This window comes from Calidris pugnax, unplaced genomic scaffold, assembly GCF_001431845.1.
Source record: "Calidris pugnax isolate Ruff unplaced genomic scaffold, ASM143184v1 scaffold186, whole genome shotgun sequence".
NCBI classification, from domain to species: domain Eukaryota; kingdom Metazoa; phylum Chordata; class Aves; order Charadriiformes; family Scolopacidae; genus Calidris; species Calidris pugnax.
Genome location: NW_015090994.1, coordinates 1035817 through 1052884, shown reverse-complemented (window position 1 = coordinate 1052884; position 17068 = coordinate 1035817). Strand labels below are relative to the sequence as shown.

General features: G+C 39.9%; 1 protein-coding gene across 1 annotated transcript in view; it reads left to right on the top strand.

The window, feature by feature from the left end:
- LOC106895414 (tubby protein homolog) overlaps positions 1–17068 on the top strand; it is a 200526-nt gene that overhangs the window by 129008 nt on the left and 54450 nt on the right. Inside the window, exons 2-3 of the mRNA XM_014954829.1 lie at positions 9224–9275; positions 10684–10846. Of these exons, the coding sequence (XP_014810315.1) occupies positions 9224–9275; positions 10684–10846 (215 nt within the window). The remainder of the gene's footprint in view (positions 1–9223; positions 9276–10683; positions 10847–17068) is intronic.

Here is a 17068-nt window from a genome sequence, read left to right as displayed (position 1 = left end):
CTAGGTAGTTTCTATTGCCTTCATATTTTCAATACATTGCTTAATTTTGCTATTCCTTTAAAAATCCCATAAATACAACTGCATCTTTTTCCTATCCTAAAGACATAGTTAGGCAGTGGTATCTGTTAGTAAGTTGGTGCATTAGTGAGGTATCTCAGATATCATCTCTTTCAGCAGCAGTGTGTTTGAAACACATATTGGTGCCTGTTTACACGCCTACTGCAGGGAGAAGCCTCGCTGAACACCTGCACCATTGGCCCTATCGTTGGGATCAGTGTTTTGTTTGTTAAACACTTCACAATAATACTATTATTTTCAAGGCCAGCATTGTTTTTAGGTTAGTTACTGTACCTGTAATTCTTCATTCTTACCTCACAAAGCTGTTTCCAAGGGGAGCTAGGACTTGTTTGTTAAGCTCATTTTACAAGTCTGTGCTGCCAACTGGACAAAACCATGTGTCATAGAACAGGTATAAGAGAGGGAGGGGAGGAAAGTAGCCAGCAGTCAACTTACACAGGTTTTCTGTGGATCACAGTGGTTCACAGTCTTCTCCATGTCCGAATCACAGAGGTCTGCTCTAGGTGACATCTTTTACCCAGTGCAGCAGTAGTGGAACAGAAGAGTTGTCATTGTCCTCTGAGGTCCAGGTGGAGAACTCTTGTTCTGTAGTGTGTGTGTGAATGCAGTCTCCTTACCCAGGCAATACTTTTCCCTAGTTCCTGCTCATTTAATTCACTGTTTATTGTGCTCAGATGCCTTTGTACATTAATAGGTTGGTTCCGAATCACAGAGGTCTGCTCTAGGTGACATCTTTTACCCAGTGCAGCAGTAGTGGAACAGAAGAGTTGTCATTGTCCTCTGAGGTGCAGGTGGAGAACTCTTGTTCTGTAGTGTGTGTGTGAATGCAGTCTCCTTACCCAGGCAATACTTTTCCCTAGTTTCTGCTCATTTAATTCACTGTGTGTTGTGCTCAGTTGCCTTTGTACATTAATGGGTTGGTTTCATTTGTATGTATAGTTTACTGCTTAGTGACTGAGATTGGTCGAACTATGGTATGGAAAGAGAAATCAGGCTGGCAGCATGTTAGGGCTGGATCTTTCCTGTGGCTGGCAGCAATGCGTTTTTAATAAATGCACTTCCTCAAAGTCATTTCATTTGTCATCTGGATCCATCTGCATTGCAGGTAGTGTATCTCCAGGTCAGGGTTTGTTTTTTCCTTCCCAATTTGCTCCTATTCAGGCACTTCTCATTGATGTACTTTACATATAATTTTAACATAGCTCTCATAATACCCAGAGGCTATTGTGTGTTTGTGCTCCATTGTTCGTGTTTCTTAAATTCATTTCTGCCTTTTGGGACGTAGATTTTCTTTCTAACATCACATTTATTGTTTGTGTGGGTTGAGAGAGGGCAAGAAATAGTCCAGCCATCCGCTCTTCCCTTAGGGGTTATTTTCATTACCTGCAATTTACTGCTGTGTGCTATCTTATTCACCTCTGTGTAATTGCAAAGAGTGAATCTGTACAAATATTAGTTCAACTGATCTTTCCAGGGCAAGAGTGGCAGCTCTCTAGTTTGGGTTATTTAAAACATGCAATGTGCTTTAGGGAATAGTTTTGCTTTTTCTCTCATTAGATCTTACGGCTTCGTACCATCCTCACTGAAAGCTGTCAGCCTGGACATTGCTGATCCTAAACTGTAGTTTCTTTTTCCTGGTGACTTCTGTCAGGGTCCCTCTGGATGGCAGCCCTGCCCCGAGGGTATGGACTGGCCCCCCAACTTGGTGTCATCTCTGCAAATGGGGTCAGGGTCCACTCCGTTGTCTCCCCCAGGTCAGCGATAAAGATGTTACCTCTTGCCCAGGTGCAAATACTTATCAAGTGACTGAGGAGGAGGGATGGAAAAGAAAAATATTAACAAATAATGTTCTGCGTTGACTTACTGGAAAAATACAGATTGCTAATAATTTTTTTGTTCTTTTTAAATCCCCAAAACAGAACTGTTGGGTAGACATAATGAGTGTCATAGATCTTAATGTAGAGTGGACATTTAGATAAACCTTACTGAAGCAAATGGGACCAACAGTTCAGTAAATTCTTGTTTATTTACTGATTTTTAAGCCAGGTGGCCAGCCAGGATTTGAAAAGAAAATAGAGCATTTGGTTCTGTAATTATTTGTGCAACTACAAATTCAGACTGAACTGCTTTCAGACATCTACCCTGCAGGCATTACTCGTAGTGCTGTTTGGATCATTGGCACAATGTATGATCCTCTGTATCTTCTTGTGCTCTGTGGCTGACTTGGTGCTGATAATTCTGATACAAGTATCCTTGTTCATATTCCTACCTTTTTTTCCCCCTATCCTTTTGCTTTATCTCTTTTAGTCTTTTTAAGGGTCTTCAGAACAGCTGCATGGGCAGGGAGAGAAATGCTGTGTTCCTGGACATGGCACGTACTGTGGGAGAGTCACAGTGAAATGGTTTTATTCCTCTGAACCATCACATGAAGAAATGCAGTCTGTATTTCTGCAGCAGTTGTAGTGTCTATACTTTTCTGGTCAGTTCAGTGGTAAGGGAAGGCTGTACCAGCAAGGGTAGGCTGTTGTCCTCTCTGCCATATGAATATCAGACCTTCTGCTGTTGCTGCTGTTGGCAGTAGAAGGACAATGTCACAGAATCACAGAATCTTCTAGGTTGGAAAGGACCTTAAAGATCATCTTGTCCAACCGTCAACCTGACTGACAAAAACAGACACCCACACAACAAACAAGGAGCATCCTTGGGCTGCTTCTCAGTGAAGAAAATGGCCAGACTTTTGCATGCTTAGATGGCCCAAGAAAGAAGTTACTCACTTTACTGTAAAGATAGTAGCTGCAGGTTTTACTCTAAATCAGATGACTGAGCAAGTGCTTTGGGGTCAAAAAACCTTGATGATTCCTAGCATGAGGGGAGCCCTTGCAGTTTTTCGGAGTGATTTGTTTAATTTAAAAGTCTTTGATTAGTGTGTGTGTCTGATATAATAATGTTGTCCCAAGAGGCTTCTGGTGAAGTAAGCATATGGTGTACGTGGGGGAGCAGACCTTGTTTTATGTGGGGACTTGCTGAAATTGGCACTTTACAGAGGCTGCTGGCTTCATTGTATTTCACTTGTTTGAAGAACCTAACTGTGTGCCATTCCCTCTGGAGCATGACTTCAGCCTGCAGGTCCCTGACCCTGTTATTGGGAATTTGACAATAGCATTTCATCAGTGCTGCTGGAAAGGTTGTTCCTAAAGGCTTAACAGTAACATTATCCAGAGCACTTAGTTTTTATGGAACTACAGAGATTTTATGGAAGTATAGAGATCATAGAGAAGTGTAATCGGGTGAATATGTCAGATGGTATCCAGCAAGCCAAGTGCTATCTCTTTGCAGGAATTTTATTTCATAAGTTTTTGGAGACTTTGTAATGTTCAAATGGCACGTTACACCCATTCTTGTCCTTTTGAGTCAGCCTTGATCTAAAAGATCCCATAACCTGCTTCTCTTGACACAGCAAATACCAGCTTTCTTCACAGCAAGAGTGCGTGGAAAAGATCTGAGTGATCTTGAAGATTAGTCTGGTATGGTGTATTTTCTTTTTTTTTTTTCCCCTGTCTGGTTTTATCATTTACTGTTTTTGAATTGCAGCTGACAAAATGGCAGAAGAAACTCGAGGTGAAAATGTCTAATTTTCCATTGCTTCTGGTTTAGTGTTGTAATTGGGAGTAGTATTTTCTTATCCAGTTCCTCATCCTTTGATAATGTGAACTGTTTGTTTCAGGAATTTTCCTTGATTATGTACATTGATTTTGCTTGTGCAAAGGTCCTTGATTTCATGTAGAGTTTTTGGGTGCTGCTGCTAGTAATATATTATCATGGAGTAGCAGAAAGAGAAAATGCAAGGGTGACACTTAAATGGTGTATGAAAGTTCAGTGGTAGTAGGTGTCTTTGCATATTTGACCAGGAACACTTCCTGCTGCAGAGATGTGATGGATGTGATTTTGGACCTTTGTCCTGGTGAAAAAGTTACTGCTGTGGAAAATATTCCTTTCTGAAGCAGTGTCAGGACAAAAACAATTGCCTCGTTTGTTGTTAGGCAGAGAAAATAGAGATATGTTACTGTCAGACATTTTCTTTAAAAAAATAAAAATGGTGACTATATACATCTTGCACGTTCTAATTGAAAACTTTTGTTCTTAATTCTTTTTTCTTGCAATGGCTTACTGAAATGTGAGCAGTTTGCATTTTCAAAGAGTAAAGGTGAAGTACTTGCTGTGAAATGTGTTGTTTGAATTAAGGCTTTTCCGATTTTACTTAAATTGAAATCAGTCCATGTGGAATTACAGTAAAATGGTGCAATATGTTGATTTACAGAAGCTCCTGCTGTCATCCAAAAGTAAATTGTGGAGCCTCACATAATCATGAAACTTCATCTTTAAAACCTGATTGGTCTTGTGTTTTTCTCTAAATAATTTTTAAGGAATACAGATTATGAAGAGCTTAAAATACTAAAATTCGTGCTTATATTTTTGTCTTCATTATGACATGCAGCAGTATAGAAAGCCTGGTTATTTTTGTGTCAATTGAATTTACAGAATCACAGAATCATCATGGTTGGAAAGGACCTCTGAGATCACCGAGTCCAACCATACACACACAAAAAAAGCCCTTACAATCTTGGCCACTAGACCATGCCACTAGAGCATGCCCTGAAGAGCCACATCTACGTGTTTCTTAAATACCTCCAGGGATGGTGACTCCACCACCTCCCTGGGCAGGCTGTTCCAGGGCCTGACCACTCTTTCAGTAAAGTAATTCTTCCTAATATCTAATGTAAACCTCCCCTGCTACAACTTCAGACCATTTCCTCTGGTCTTGTCATTATTCACTTGGGAGAAGAGGCCAACACCCACGTTCTCTACAACCTCCTCTCTGGCCCTTGTAGAGGGCAATGAGGTCCTCCCTCAATCTTCTCTTCTCCAAACTAAACATGCCCAGTTCCTTCAGCCTCTCCTCATAGGACTTGTTCTCCAGACCCCTCCCCAGCTTGGTGGCTCTCCTCTGGACACGCTCCAGCCCCTCAATGTCCTTCCTGTAGTGAGGGGCCCAGAACTGAACACAGTATTCAAGGTGAGGCTTCAAATGTTGAAACTGCCTCTGTAAAATAGATTTTGTGTCTTTAAAACTTGGTATGAGAAGTAATACTTGTGCAAAAAGGTGATTGTTCATTTAATGTACTTCCCTTTAGCTATAGACTTGACTTCTTAAGCCCAACATTCAGTAAGCTCTAGTGGGTGGGTTGCTCGGGTTGTGCATAGATGAATGGGTCTTCCTTGGATAATTATCTGCAAGGAAATATATACAACTCTGATTTGTTAACTGAATTTGGACTAGACTATTACTGGAGACCTGAAGTGCTGTTTACAATATTATATATTATGCAAAATTGATTTTTTATTTTAAATGGGGTCAAAGCCATAGCCAAGATGCCAGGTGGATACATGATACGTGATCGAATAGGAGCAAAGATGAACATTGCTGGATCTTTAGGATGCTTCAACGTGCTTAGCAGATTGCTAATACGTATGCATTCTCTTCAATAATTAAATTTTCATGAATTTTAAAGTTATATTTCTCTATTAAGACTGAGTGAGTTTCATGCTGCTGCTGGGATTTTCTAGCATCACATCAAATATGTAGGCAGAATTGTTCTAACAGCCTTGCTCGCTATGAGATTATTTCCTGTCGTGGTCCTGCCATGTTACAGCCAGAGTTTTTCTGCTGTTCTGGGCTTTTAGTCTCTGACCATCTGCATGGTTTGAGGACATCCTTTTAATTTGGGCCACTGAGCCACAAAACCATGGCCTCTTCTGAAACTGGGTTGGATGTAGGCTGGGTCTTCTCCATGTGCACTACTCTTCCAGAGGAAAGAGCACTTGATTTCTGTTAAAGACCAGGAAGTGAAAAGGCTGTGCTTCTGCTCCTAGACTTCTGTGTTTTCCAAAGAAATAAAAGGGAAGATTCTCTGTATTTCAGCTCTTGGACCCAGGAGCATCTGCCCGAGTGCATGGACTGCCAGATGCTGTGGCAAGGTCATCTGCTACATCTTTCTGTGAGGCTTCACTGAAGAGTGAGAGAGGGTCAGAAGGGTCAGTGGTGGTAACATCTCAGTCTGCTGCAAATGCTTTTTAAGGCAGCAGGAGTGAGGGCCTGATGGAATTGCTATGGAAACAAAGCTTATTATTCTTACTTATTAATAACCTGATGTCCCTTAAAGGCAAATCTTGGAAGTCACCCAGTGTCAGGAGAGTTCTTCCATTGAAAATCAGGGAATGTGAAATACTGGCTGGTAATCATCATCTCCAAGGCCCACCAGTCCTGTAGAAAATATTAACAAAGTACACAAACTAGTATACTCTGTATTCTAGCAAAAGATTAAATGGGGTCCTCTTTTTATTTGGACTTCCATAACAATTACTTAGGCATTAAGAAAGGACAGAGCTGCAGCTTTTCACTTACATTGGCATTGAATAACTTAAAACAGACAGAGTTGGTGGTAATGACATTACTTTTAAGGCCTTTTGTACACTGTGAAGGGTGCAGAAGGGTGATGTGTCTGTCTGGCGGGAGTAGGATGTTCTAGTACAAGTCCAGTAATTGAAGGGGTGAGAATTGTTGAAATAACTGTATTTTACTAAAGCTGTGTATCAGTGAAGAAAGCTGGAGTTCAATTTTAGTTGTTGAATGTTAGGGCTTAAATAATGCAAGGCTTGTAGTTAATGCACATCTACAAAAGGATTGTGGAAAACAACTCAGAATTTTATAAAATATGGAAGTGAGAGAATTAAGGACCTGGAAGTTCCAGATGAGCTTGTCAGCTGGTTTTCAAGGCATGCTGCTTTTCCTGTCAGCTTTGATTGCATATATTCAGAGGCTTTAAAAGCAATGTCTTGCAGTAGAAGGGCAGTATGGAGAGGTGTTTCAGTGTCACAGGATCCACAGTTCTTGGATGGAGGCTCAATTTTTTGGCAGTGCTTTGGTGTGTCTGATGGTTGCTTTGCATTTGTGGAATGCTGAATCAGTGCAAATCACACCTTTCCTCTGGTGTTTGCTGTGGTGTTACTGAAACTGCCAGATTTACTGTGGTAAGGTTGGGCATCAAGAGACCTGAGGGAGCTGGGCTTGTTTATCTGAACCTGGATTTAGCTTGTGGCTTCCCAGGAACTCACAGGTAAGGTTTAAAACCTGACTGAGGACATTTCCCTGCTCCCTTGTTCTGTGCAGTGTGTTATGCCAGGACACGGTGTGAAGGGAAAGCAAAGGAAGGTAGAGTCATCCCAAAGCACTTAGACACCACCTTGTCTGTGATACAGAATTTAGAATTATTGCCAGTCCAGCGTAATACTGAAACCCGTTATATTCACATCAAGATAATTACTGAAGTGGTAGTTTATGGGAATGTCTGAGAAGTGTATATATAGCTCATATAACGTATCTGAGGGCCTCAGCATAGTCTGATTTATAAAGCAGAAGAGGAGAGATTGGAGTTTTCTCCTCAGCTCTGCAAATGACTGGTGCCGTGGAGCAGTATTGGCTCTCCACCTCTCTGGGTATTACAGCTGTATGTGCATTGCTGCCTCTGCAGTTCCTATGGGCTGTATTAGCATCATTACATGGTTTGGGCTTTTTTCAAGCATTGCCTTAAATGAGGAGGATTTGTTCAGGCCATTAAGCCTGAAACTGTATACTTAGGCATCTTTTACTCAATTGTTTGGTGAAGATACCCGTTTGGATAGTTTTATTTCCTAGCAGTGCAGCTAATATGTATTGCAGCTGTAGTGAAGCACTCTTGAAAAAATTCTGATATTATATGCCATGGAGAAATGTGTGCCTTCTTTTTATAACTTGTTTCTGTAATTTATCGAACGAAGAGTGTTTGGTGTAAAGCAGAACATTTTTGGTAAGCGTGAGAGTTTTTTTTCTTTTTTTTCTTTTTCTTTATTTTTTGGTGGACTATGAGCAATGTGTTACCTCTGCAAGAGACTGTAATTTCATACCTGAGGTGTTTGTACAGCATAGTTTCATTCTGTGGAACATATAACATGAATATAAATTGTAAAAGACTGACACTACCAATAATACCTAATGAGATCTTTGGTAATGCTGGCATTGGCAAGGTGGCATTCTGCATGCCTTAGCTGTCCTATCTAACTACTATAATCATACTGTCTCCTAAAGACTATATATTAATACATGGGAAGACTCATTTTTTATGACATTTCTGCTGCACTACACTTTGGTTGTATGTAGGTCAGAATCTAGGTTCATGTGTCCTGAATTTTTTTCTTTTTTTCTTTTTGATTGTTAAGAGTGGTTATAAAAAAGGGTCTAGTCTTTTATATAAATAAGTTGCAAGAGAAAATGAATTCCACTTGTAAGAGGCTATTCTTTTTTGTTTTATAGCACTGTGTTCCACGTTTAACCATAGTGTTCTTAAAATAAGAGACCTTTGTTCTCCAGAAGAATAGTCAGTAGTTTGATAAAATACTTGACAAAAATAATTTACTGATTTCAATGTCATTCATTTTTAACATCTAATTAATGAGAATGATTGAACGTGCAGGAGCAAATCTCCCAAGTAGCAACAATTAGCAGAAGGAAATATGGAAAGGAAATGTAAGTGCACAAGACTGTCTTGCAAGTCTCTAAAAGCTGAACTGCATGGCAATCACTGAATTTCACTGAATTTTCAGATATTCAGGAGTAAATTCCGTATTTCAGTGTGCAGTTAATTTTTCTAAGGTAATTTTAAATACTGCTGAGTTGCTTAGCAGCTCTCTTACACTCCTCACTTTGTATATGCTTTATATGCAAATTTTCATTCAAACTCCGTTGCTGTATATATTGACTTTTGCATTAGAAGACAATGGAGAAGAAAAAAAGCTGCAGACTGTGGATTTTGCATTTCTTTGTGAACTGTCTAAATATTTATTTTTCTTGAAAATTACATAAACCAGAGTTAAATCAGTTTTTCGTGTACTGCACTTAAGTTCTCTTGAGCCAGCTTTTGCAGCTTAGGGAGGCAAACTTCAGTGGGAGTTCCATATGAATAACTCCTGCAAGAGTTTGCTCCAGGGATCCCCGTTAGGTGTTGTTTGGAGTGATAAATTTGTCCCAACGATGTCCTCTTTGTCTTTGCAGTGTTCTGGATGATGAAGGGAGCAGCCTGCGTCAGCAGAAGCTTGACAGGCAGGTAAGGTTTTGGAGGGGTACCTGCTTGTTCTCTGCAGTCTAAATCTTGGATTAATGAAATCACCAACACTTCTATCTGCTAATTGATAGAAAATTACATCCTCTGATTAGGGAATGCAAAAGAGAGGTCTGTGGAGGTTACAGCTTACTTAGAAGTCTAACTTCCATTGAAATTTTTCTTATGACTGTGGTTTGAGTGATTCTCATTTCCACTGCCTTGGACTTGTTTGAAGCTGACGTACAATGTATTTCTGCCCCCTCTGATGGACCAGAAAGGACAAGAGCTTCTAGCAGACATGGCCAGAAGGTTTACCACAAAGTTTTTACATCTTTTCATTCCATGGATTTAGCCCTTGTGACTAAAGTAATGGCACTGTGTGCTATGTTGCCTATTTTGCTACTGTATTCCTACATGACTTGTACAAGAAAGTAATTCACAATCTCTTCCATGAAATCTCAGGGAATTTTGCCATCAAGTTTTAATGGGGTTTGAGGTTTTCCACTTTTCCTTTGATTTTTCTGTGGTCCCCTTTTAACGAAACTTTGTCATGTTTATAGTTAAAGCTTGTGAGTTTAATTTTATGTTGTTCTATACTTTTCCCATTGTTTTATCAACTTCCATGTTTATCAGTATCTCATTTTAAAATGTAAATACTTTTTGTTTATGCCATAATCTTGTACTAGATTTTGATCATTTTGAAGTCGTGTTAAGGTGTTACACACAATTTATGGAGCTGAAAGGGTCTCCACTCTCCGTCCTTGTTCTTCATTTTTAGTGTATCTCCTTTCTAAAAGCAAAAAAATCACTGTACAGGAGCAGGGAAATGGTAAGGTAATGAATAAGTAAAATTAACAGCTCAGTTCTCTGAGGCTGTAGAAGAAGCCTCCAAGAGAGAGGTGTCCATGATGCCATCAGATGCTGAAGGTTTTGGGTTTCAGCAGGACTAGCTGAGAAATTAATTTGTTTAATTAAAGTTCATCTTGTATAGCTGTTAGATTAGGCTCACGTCCAGCACTGTCACTTGACTCTCGTTTACAGATTACCTGCTTCTAATTTACAGAAACTTAAATTGGCATCTCTGCCTCATTGCTTACCCTCCCATTGCTTCACAGCCACTACTATCACACTGTTGTTTTCCCAAGGGTTGTTTCCAAGCAAGCTCTGACAGCTGGTAGACTGCTCAGAAAGATCTGTTTTAATTAATTGCTGTTTTCAGCAGAAGGTGTTTTAGTAGTGGGTTGGTTGGAGTTTTTTTGGAAAGATTTCCTATAAGCCGATATCCCGTATCCCACTTGCCAACTGCTGCCGCTGGAAAACTGCAGAAAGTGTAAAGATACCCATTGTTTTTTATCTACTTTGCTACTGTTTGGAGTCCAGTAACAGATGCTTTTCTTTGTGTTTTCCTCAGCGGGCACTGCTAGAACAGAAGCAGAAGAAAAAGCGTCAGGAGCCATTAATGGTTCAGTCCAACGTGGACAGTCGCACGAGGACGCGCAGAATGAAACACTCGGAAGAACAAGCACCATTGGTTGAATCGTATCTTAACAGCAACAGCAGCACCATATATCATGGTACATGAATATGATCTATTGCATGTTTATTGACTGCAAGTCATAGTACGATGCTCTCCATGTTAAATTTTTGCTAATGAGAACGAAGACGGTTGTTTGGGTTTTTTTGAGCAAATAATTTACATCCTTCACTTGTGGTTGGGGACAAAACATCAGAACTTGCAATGTTAGAGCAAGAAAAGTAGCTGCCATTTCAGTGCTGTGGGGAAGAAACAGTGGTTTGTGTCTTCTGCCATGAATACTTAAGTGTCTTCAGCCTTGGTTCCTACTGAACTAAAGCTTATGCTGTTCTGCTCCGTATATTCCTCTATACATAATTTTGCTTAAGACTGACAGTCTTAATGATAAATTTGAAACCCATTAACTAATTTCAGCTAAATTTGAATATAATAATTTCAAAGATAGTGTGTTTCTCCAAGGCTCACTAAAATAGGTGAGTAGGTAGAGAACAACATTTCAAGCTTGTACAATGTGGTCTACACTTTCTTATTAAAGGTTACAGAATCCAGAAGAGACTAAGACTCTTCAGATATCACAGCCATAGGGAAAAAATTATAATGCCATTTCTATATTATTAGACTTCAAATAATTTCATAATCAGAAATAAATCCTAAGGAAACCAGTCATTATTTAGTTCTCTGCTCATATAGCCCATGCTTGTTGGCCCCCTGATGAAGGTAGGTGTGTATTTTTCTTCAGGATTCCTAGAGGGAAGCTTGGGTAACCCTTGTTCAATATTGTGGCTCTTGTAGATCTTGTTCCAGGTTGCTAACACCTCCAAGAGTTATAGTGAAAAGCAATTTTCAAGTTTTCTTGTTTTGCAGCTCGTTTTGCAGGCTTCCTTCCCTCAGTATTGATGGGTATGTGCCACACAGAATTAGTACAAGGGAAAAAAGAGAGTAGAGGACATGAACTGAAATGCAGTTGGCTATTTTCAGGTTTGGAATGCTGCTAGGTGTCAGAGTACTTAAGGTTTAATGTCTGAAACCCAAAACCTAAGGTGCCTTTGTGAACCTACCTCCGGGGAAAAAAAAACTGAAACCAACCAGTATCCTAGACTTAGAAAACTAAACTTAATCCATCATTCAGTTCACATCACTGTCAAGCATCCTGCATGTACTATACCTTTTATCTGCCCTATCAGTTAATTTTGAGTTGGTGGTCACATCTTTCAACAAGGTGATGGGCAGGTATTTACTGGACTAAGGAATCATGCTGTGAGAAGTGCAGGTTTCAGAGCCTCTACTCCCAGTTTGCAATTGGTGGAAATTTTTGTGTGGCTACAGCTACAGAATTTATTGTTAGGAATGGGAAATTGGATTGATTAAATGTTTAGCCTTCATTGATACTGGACCTTTTTTTACTTGCTTCTGCAAGGAGATAAGCTATCGTAAGTGGTTTCAGATGGAGAATTATTTTTTCTCTTAGTATTATGTTAGTTGTGTTTTTCTAATAAATAGTAAAAGCATTAGTAATTTTTCTCTCTCTTTGCTGTCTTTTTCTCAGGGGGTAGGAAGAAAATTTTTTAGATGAAACAAAATTTCTTTCCAGTCTGACACAACAATTTGATTTAGCATAGAATTTTAATTAGGTTTTTTTTTATTTTTTAATCAGAGAAAATATAATTTTTCTCTTTTGTCTTTCACTCAATAGCTTATCAAACCTACTGAACTGTTCTAAGAAATAGCGTCTTACGGTTCAGAGGTGCCATCATAGACTAAAACTTCTGTATTGTCAGTTGAACACGGCTATAATTTTCACAGGTCAGAAAAACAGACATTATTGTCCCATAAATGGTAGCAGATTTCATATCTGCACTAACTGAGCTAAATTCTAAATTTTGCAACAATTTGCACCAAAGTGGACTTTCTGACTTAAGTGAGATTAACTGTGCTCTTAAGGTAGAAGTGACCCTTCCTGTAATGTTATACCACACCATTTACTGGAATATGTACAAAAAATTTATACTCCTTATACCAGTTTGTTCTAAATTTGTCTCTCAAACCCTTTCAGTATTACACAATGTTTCAGAGAAGGGAAAAATAAATAAATTAATGCTTCTCATATTCAGCCTGGACTTTGTTAGTCCCTGGGGACAGCTGTCCTTGTAATAAACTGTGCAGTTAGCAAAAGCCAATTTAGGAGAATTTCATTACCTAGTAAAGTGTTTTATTGCCTTGTAAAATCCTTTGTTAGGAACATTGCTTTTCCAAATACTATAAGAACTCCAGAAGTGTCCTTTTTTGGTGTGGTCTTCTCTGGGAATGTGCTTAGTGTCTTAGGTTACACTGTTTGCATGGTACATAGTTAGGTTTTGATGGCCATTTTTAATGATGGCATTCAGCTTCAGGGTTTGCACTTTTTTCCCCTTCAATGAAAACATTTGTGTGGGGGAGTGTCGGGCGCGTGAGACAGCTGGGCTGATTCTAAAGAACTATTCTGCTCTTTTCCGTTCATTTGTCTCTGTTATGGGCATGCTGATTTTAAGTTAAGAATGACTCTTTGATGGAACTTGACTGTCTCCTGAATGAACTGCATTGCTTGGATGAGCATGTTTGTGAAATCAATTCCTGTACTGCAAATGCTACAAAAAGAGCACTTCTTTCCACCTATCACCCTCCTCTACTCTCTTTTTTTTTCCCTGTGTACCAAATCTGTGCAGCACAAAAGTACTTGTTGATTTCAACAAAGAATTAAATGCCTGTGTAGAGATATCTGAATGGTACTTTGAGCAAAGTAGGTCAGAGATAACATCTGAAATATTAGGCTTTCTGCACTAGGAAATTTTCTTTCATACACTGCCATAGTTTATTCTGATGCAGTTATCTGTGCTGCAGTGGTTCCCTGATGGGCAACTCTCCTCTGGAATAAAAACTCTCCTCTGGAATAAAAACTCTCCTCTGGAATAAAAACATTTCATTCCAGAATAATTATCAGTGTGTGGAGCGAAAAGCCAAAGTCACTTTTGTTCTGGAAAAGAACATTGTCTTGGTGAGCTGTTTGTAGGTAGATACCATGGAACAGTGTGTTTTGCTAGTTAAGCTGATCATAAGTTTTTCCATATAAAGGAGCCCTTGCCTGCTTTTGAACCTCTGCAGGGAGTTGCAGGGTGATTGCTGCTAGTCCTCTGGCTGCACGTATATTTCTCTTCATCTAGCTTGGAGCTGAAGGGAAGTGCAAAGAAATCTAAGATGCAATAGGATGGAGGGATATTCATTAAGGGCTGTGACTGAGTTCAGCTGGGGCAGCTCCCAAAGGGAATATACAGGAATATTCCTGCACTTGTGTTGCTCAAGACTGAAGATGCCAGGACCAGCTTAAGTCAGTGGGAAACTGAGCAGGTACAGGGCTCTTTTGAGGCTCTTTTTTGTTAGTTTAGTGAGTAATGAAATGGCTCTGCTGAAAGCCTGTCTCCACGCAGGAAGGAATACCACTGCCAGGATCGCTAGACTTTTTCCTAGATACCTTCAAAGCAGCAAGGTGACATGTTGGTAGGATGAAATGGTATCTCGGTTCCCTTCCAAGTGTTACCAGTAACTCCTCTGGGTGCTGTGAGACTTTTTAAGGAGATGGGTGTCCTCTCACTGAGGAGGTAGCTCTGCAGAATTCACCATGCACAAGTCTCCAAACAGATCATTTTTTCTCAGTTCCTGCCCGTGTTTCACCTATAGGTAAAAGTTTTCAGATCCAGTAGCTTGTAAATGTACAACCGTGTTTCACCTATAGGTAAAAGTTTTCAGGTCCAGTAGCTTGTAAATGACTTGCATGTAATATATCTCTTTAAACCCTTTTGGTTGTTGGCATAATGCCTAATTAACTAATAACAACAAAAAGTATTTGAGGTATCTGTAGGAACTGACAGGAATTAGGTTGAACAGGCTAACCCAAGACAAAATAAATCCTTTGCACTCTGGACCATGAATGGTTAGTTTGAGCTGGAGTCTCAGGCAGCGGTAATGCAGCACTTACCTGTCAGCATTTGTACATCAGGTAGGACCAAGTGTGCAGGAGATGGCTTTTTGTTACTTGGAAGGGATTATAGAGATATATTTAATGGGAACAGAACCTCTTGTTTTATAATCTGTGCAACTAGGAACATTGGCACAATAGTAGGAGAAATAGTTTCATAGCAGCATTTCTAGATAAGTCTGGGACAAAGCTGTAGGTGGAGGTAAGAGGAAGTGTTCATGTAAAATGATAAATGCAGTGTCTTTTTTTCCCCCCCTTCATTTTTTCCCCCCACTGAAATTAAGGTATTAATATAGATTTGGGAACCACACTTGTAAGTTAGACCCTAAATTAGCTGCCTGCCATTTCAAGCAGTGGTATCCTTCCATTGACTTCCATGATGTTTGGCTCCAGTTGTTACTATTATAAATAATGCCTTTTTCTCTTGCAGTACCAAATACTACTTCATTGCTATTTCACCATTATAAGTAGCAAAATAAGAACCAAGAACAACATTTGGTACTGCTGTTGTGTTTACATTGTATATAAAAGACAGCAGAGTCATTAATTCACTGGAATAAATTTAATCCTTCTGTGTAAGAGAGATCACTTACAAATTGCTTCATTTTCTCCTTCTTGTGTTTGTGTTTATTTTCGATTTGGTGTCCTTCATAAGTACATATTGCTAGCTGTTTGTTTAAAGTTTTTATTAAATTTTGCTTGCCATTCTACAATGCAAGTCACATCTGCTGGTTTGTTTTCATGTATCTCTACACCACTTATTTTATGAAGTTTGTTGAAAACCTGAACAAACATTTTAGCCTCAAATGACACTGCAAAATTCTGCTCTGAGTGCAGTGCTTTTCAATCTGGATGGCAAATACATAACTGAGCTTTCCTGGAGCCAAGTAGCATACAGAGATAAACTAGTTACCGCAACAATTTAATTACATTATTTAATTACATTTAATGCAAATGATGAAAGCCCATTTTTACAGAGAAGAGCGATTTTACTTCTGTGAAAATGGTGAATTTCCATTGGGGAGTGATTTTTCTTTTCACAGCACTGAGGAAGGCAGAGAGGCAGAGATTTGAATGAGTGCCAGATATGCTTTCATTAATAGTGCCATACTTTGTTGCAGCTGTGACTTTTTTTTTTTTTTTTTAAGGCTTGAAATTAAAAATGTTTTCAATTAAATACTCTCAGAGTAATTTTCATGGCAACTTCCAATTTAGAGATTTAGATTAACCGTGTGTAAAAAGGCAAAATTACTTTCTTATTTTCCTTCTTTGACATTTGGCAGCACATCGAGATGTAATGGTTGTGTGGTGTGTTGAACAGACTTCTGATGACAAGTCATAGCTCTGGATTGTTAAATTTGACGTGTCATTCTGCGCCTTCACCATGAATGATGAGAGAGAGTTTTCTGATGACTATCAAGCTGTCAGCTTTATAAGATAACACCAGTTAACCGTTCACTTTAAAAAACATATATTTGCGTGTTCATCAAAAGTGTCTCGCCATCCCTGTTTTCCACTGACCTTGAAACGAGGAGGTATTAGTTTATTTTTTGAAGATAGCAAAGAATGTTCTGTGCACAAGACTATTAATACTGAGAGATCAGGCAGCACTCCAAGTATCATGTGGGCAAAATACTGAACTTCCAATAAGCGTATATCCTGAAACCTCCTGCTCAGCCGCAGTCTCTTCACCTTCATCCTTTAAAGCATCTTTTTGATTTATCAGCAGTCCTCACTGCTCTAGTACATTATCGAGTGCACCCTCAGTAAGTTGGCAGACGACACCAAGCTGGGTGGGGGTGTTGATCTGCTGGAGGGTAGAGAGGCTCTGCAGAGAGATCTGGACAGGCTGGATGGATGGGCCGAGACCAACGGGATGAGGTTTAACAAGGGCAAGTGCCAGGTCCTGCCCTTGGGTCACACCAACCCCCTGCAGCGCTCCAGGCTGGGGGCAGAGTGGCTGGAGCTGCCTGGCAGAAAAGGACCTGGGGGTGTTGGTCGACTGTCGGCTGAACAGGAGCCAGCAGAGTGCCCAGGTGGCCAAGAAGGCCACCAGCATCCTGGCCTGTGTCAGGAACAGTGTGGGGAGTAGGGCCCGAGAGGTGATTGTCCCCCTGTACTGGGCACTGGTGAGGCCCCACCTCGAGTGCTGTGTCCAGTTTTGAGCCCCCTACCATAAAAAAGACATTGAGGTGCTGGAGCGGGTCCAGAGAAGGGCGAGAAAGCTGGTGAGGGGTCTGGAGCACAAGTCTT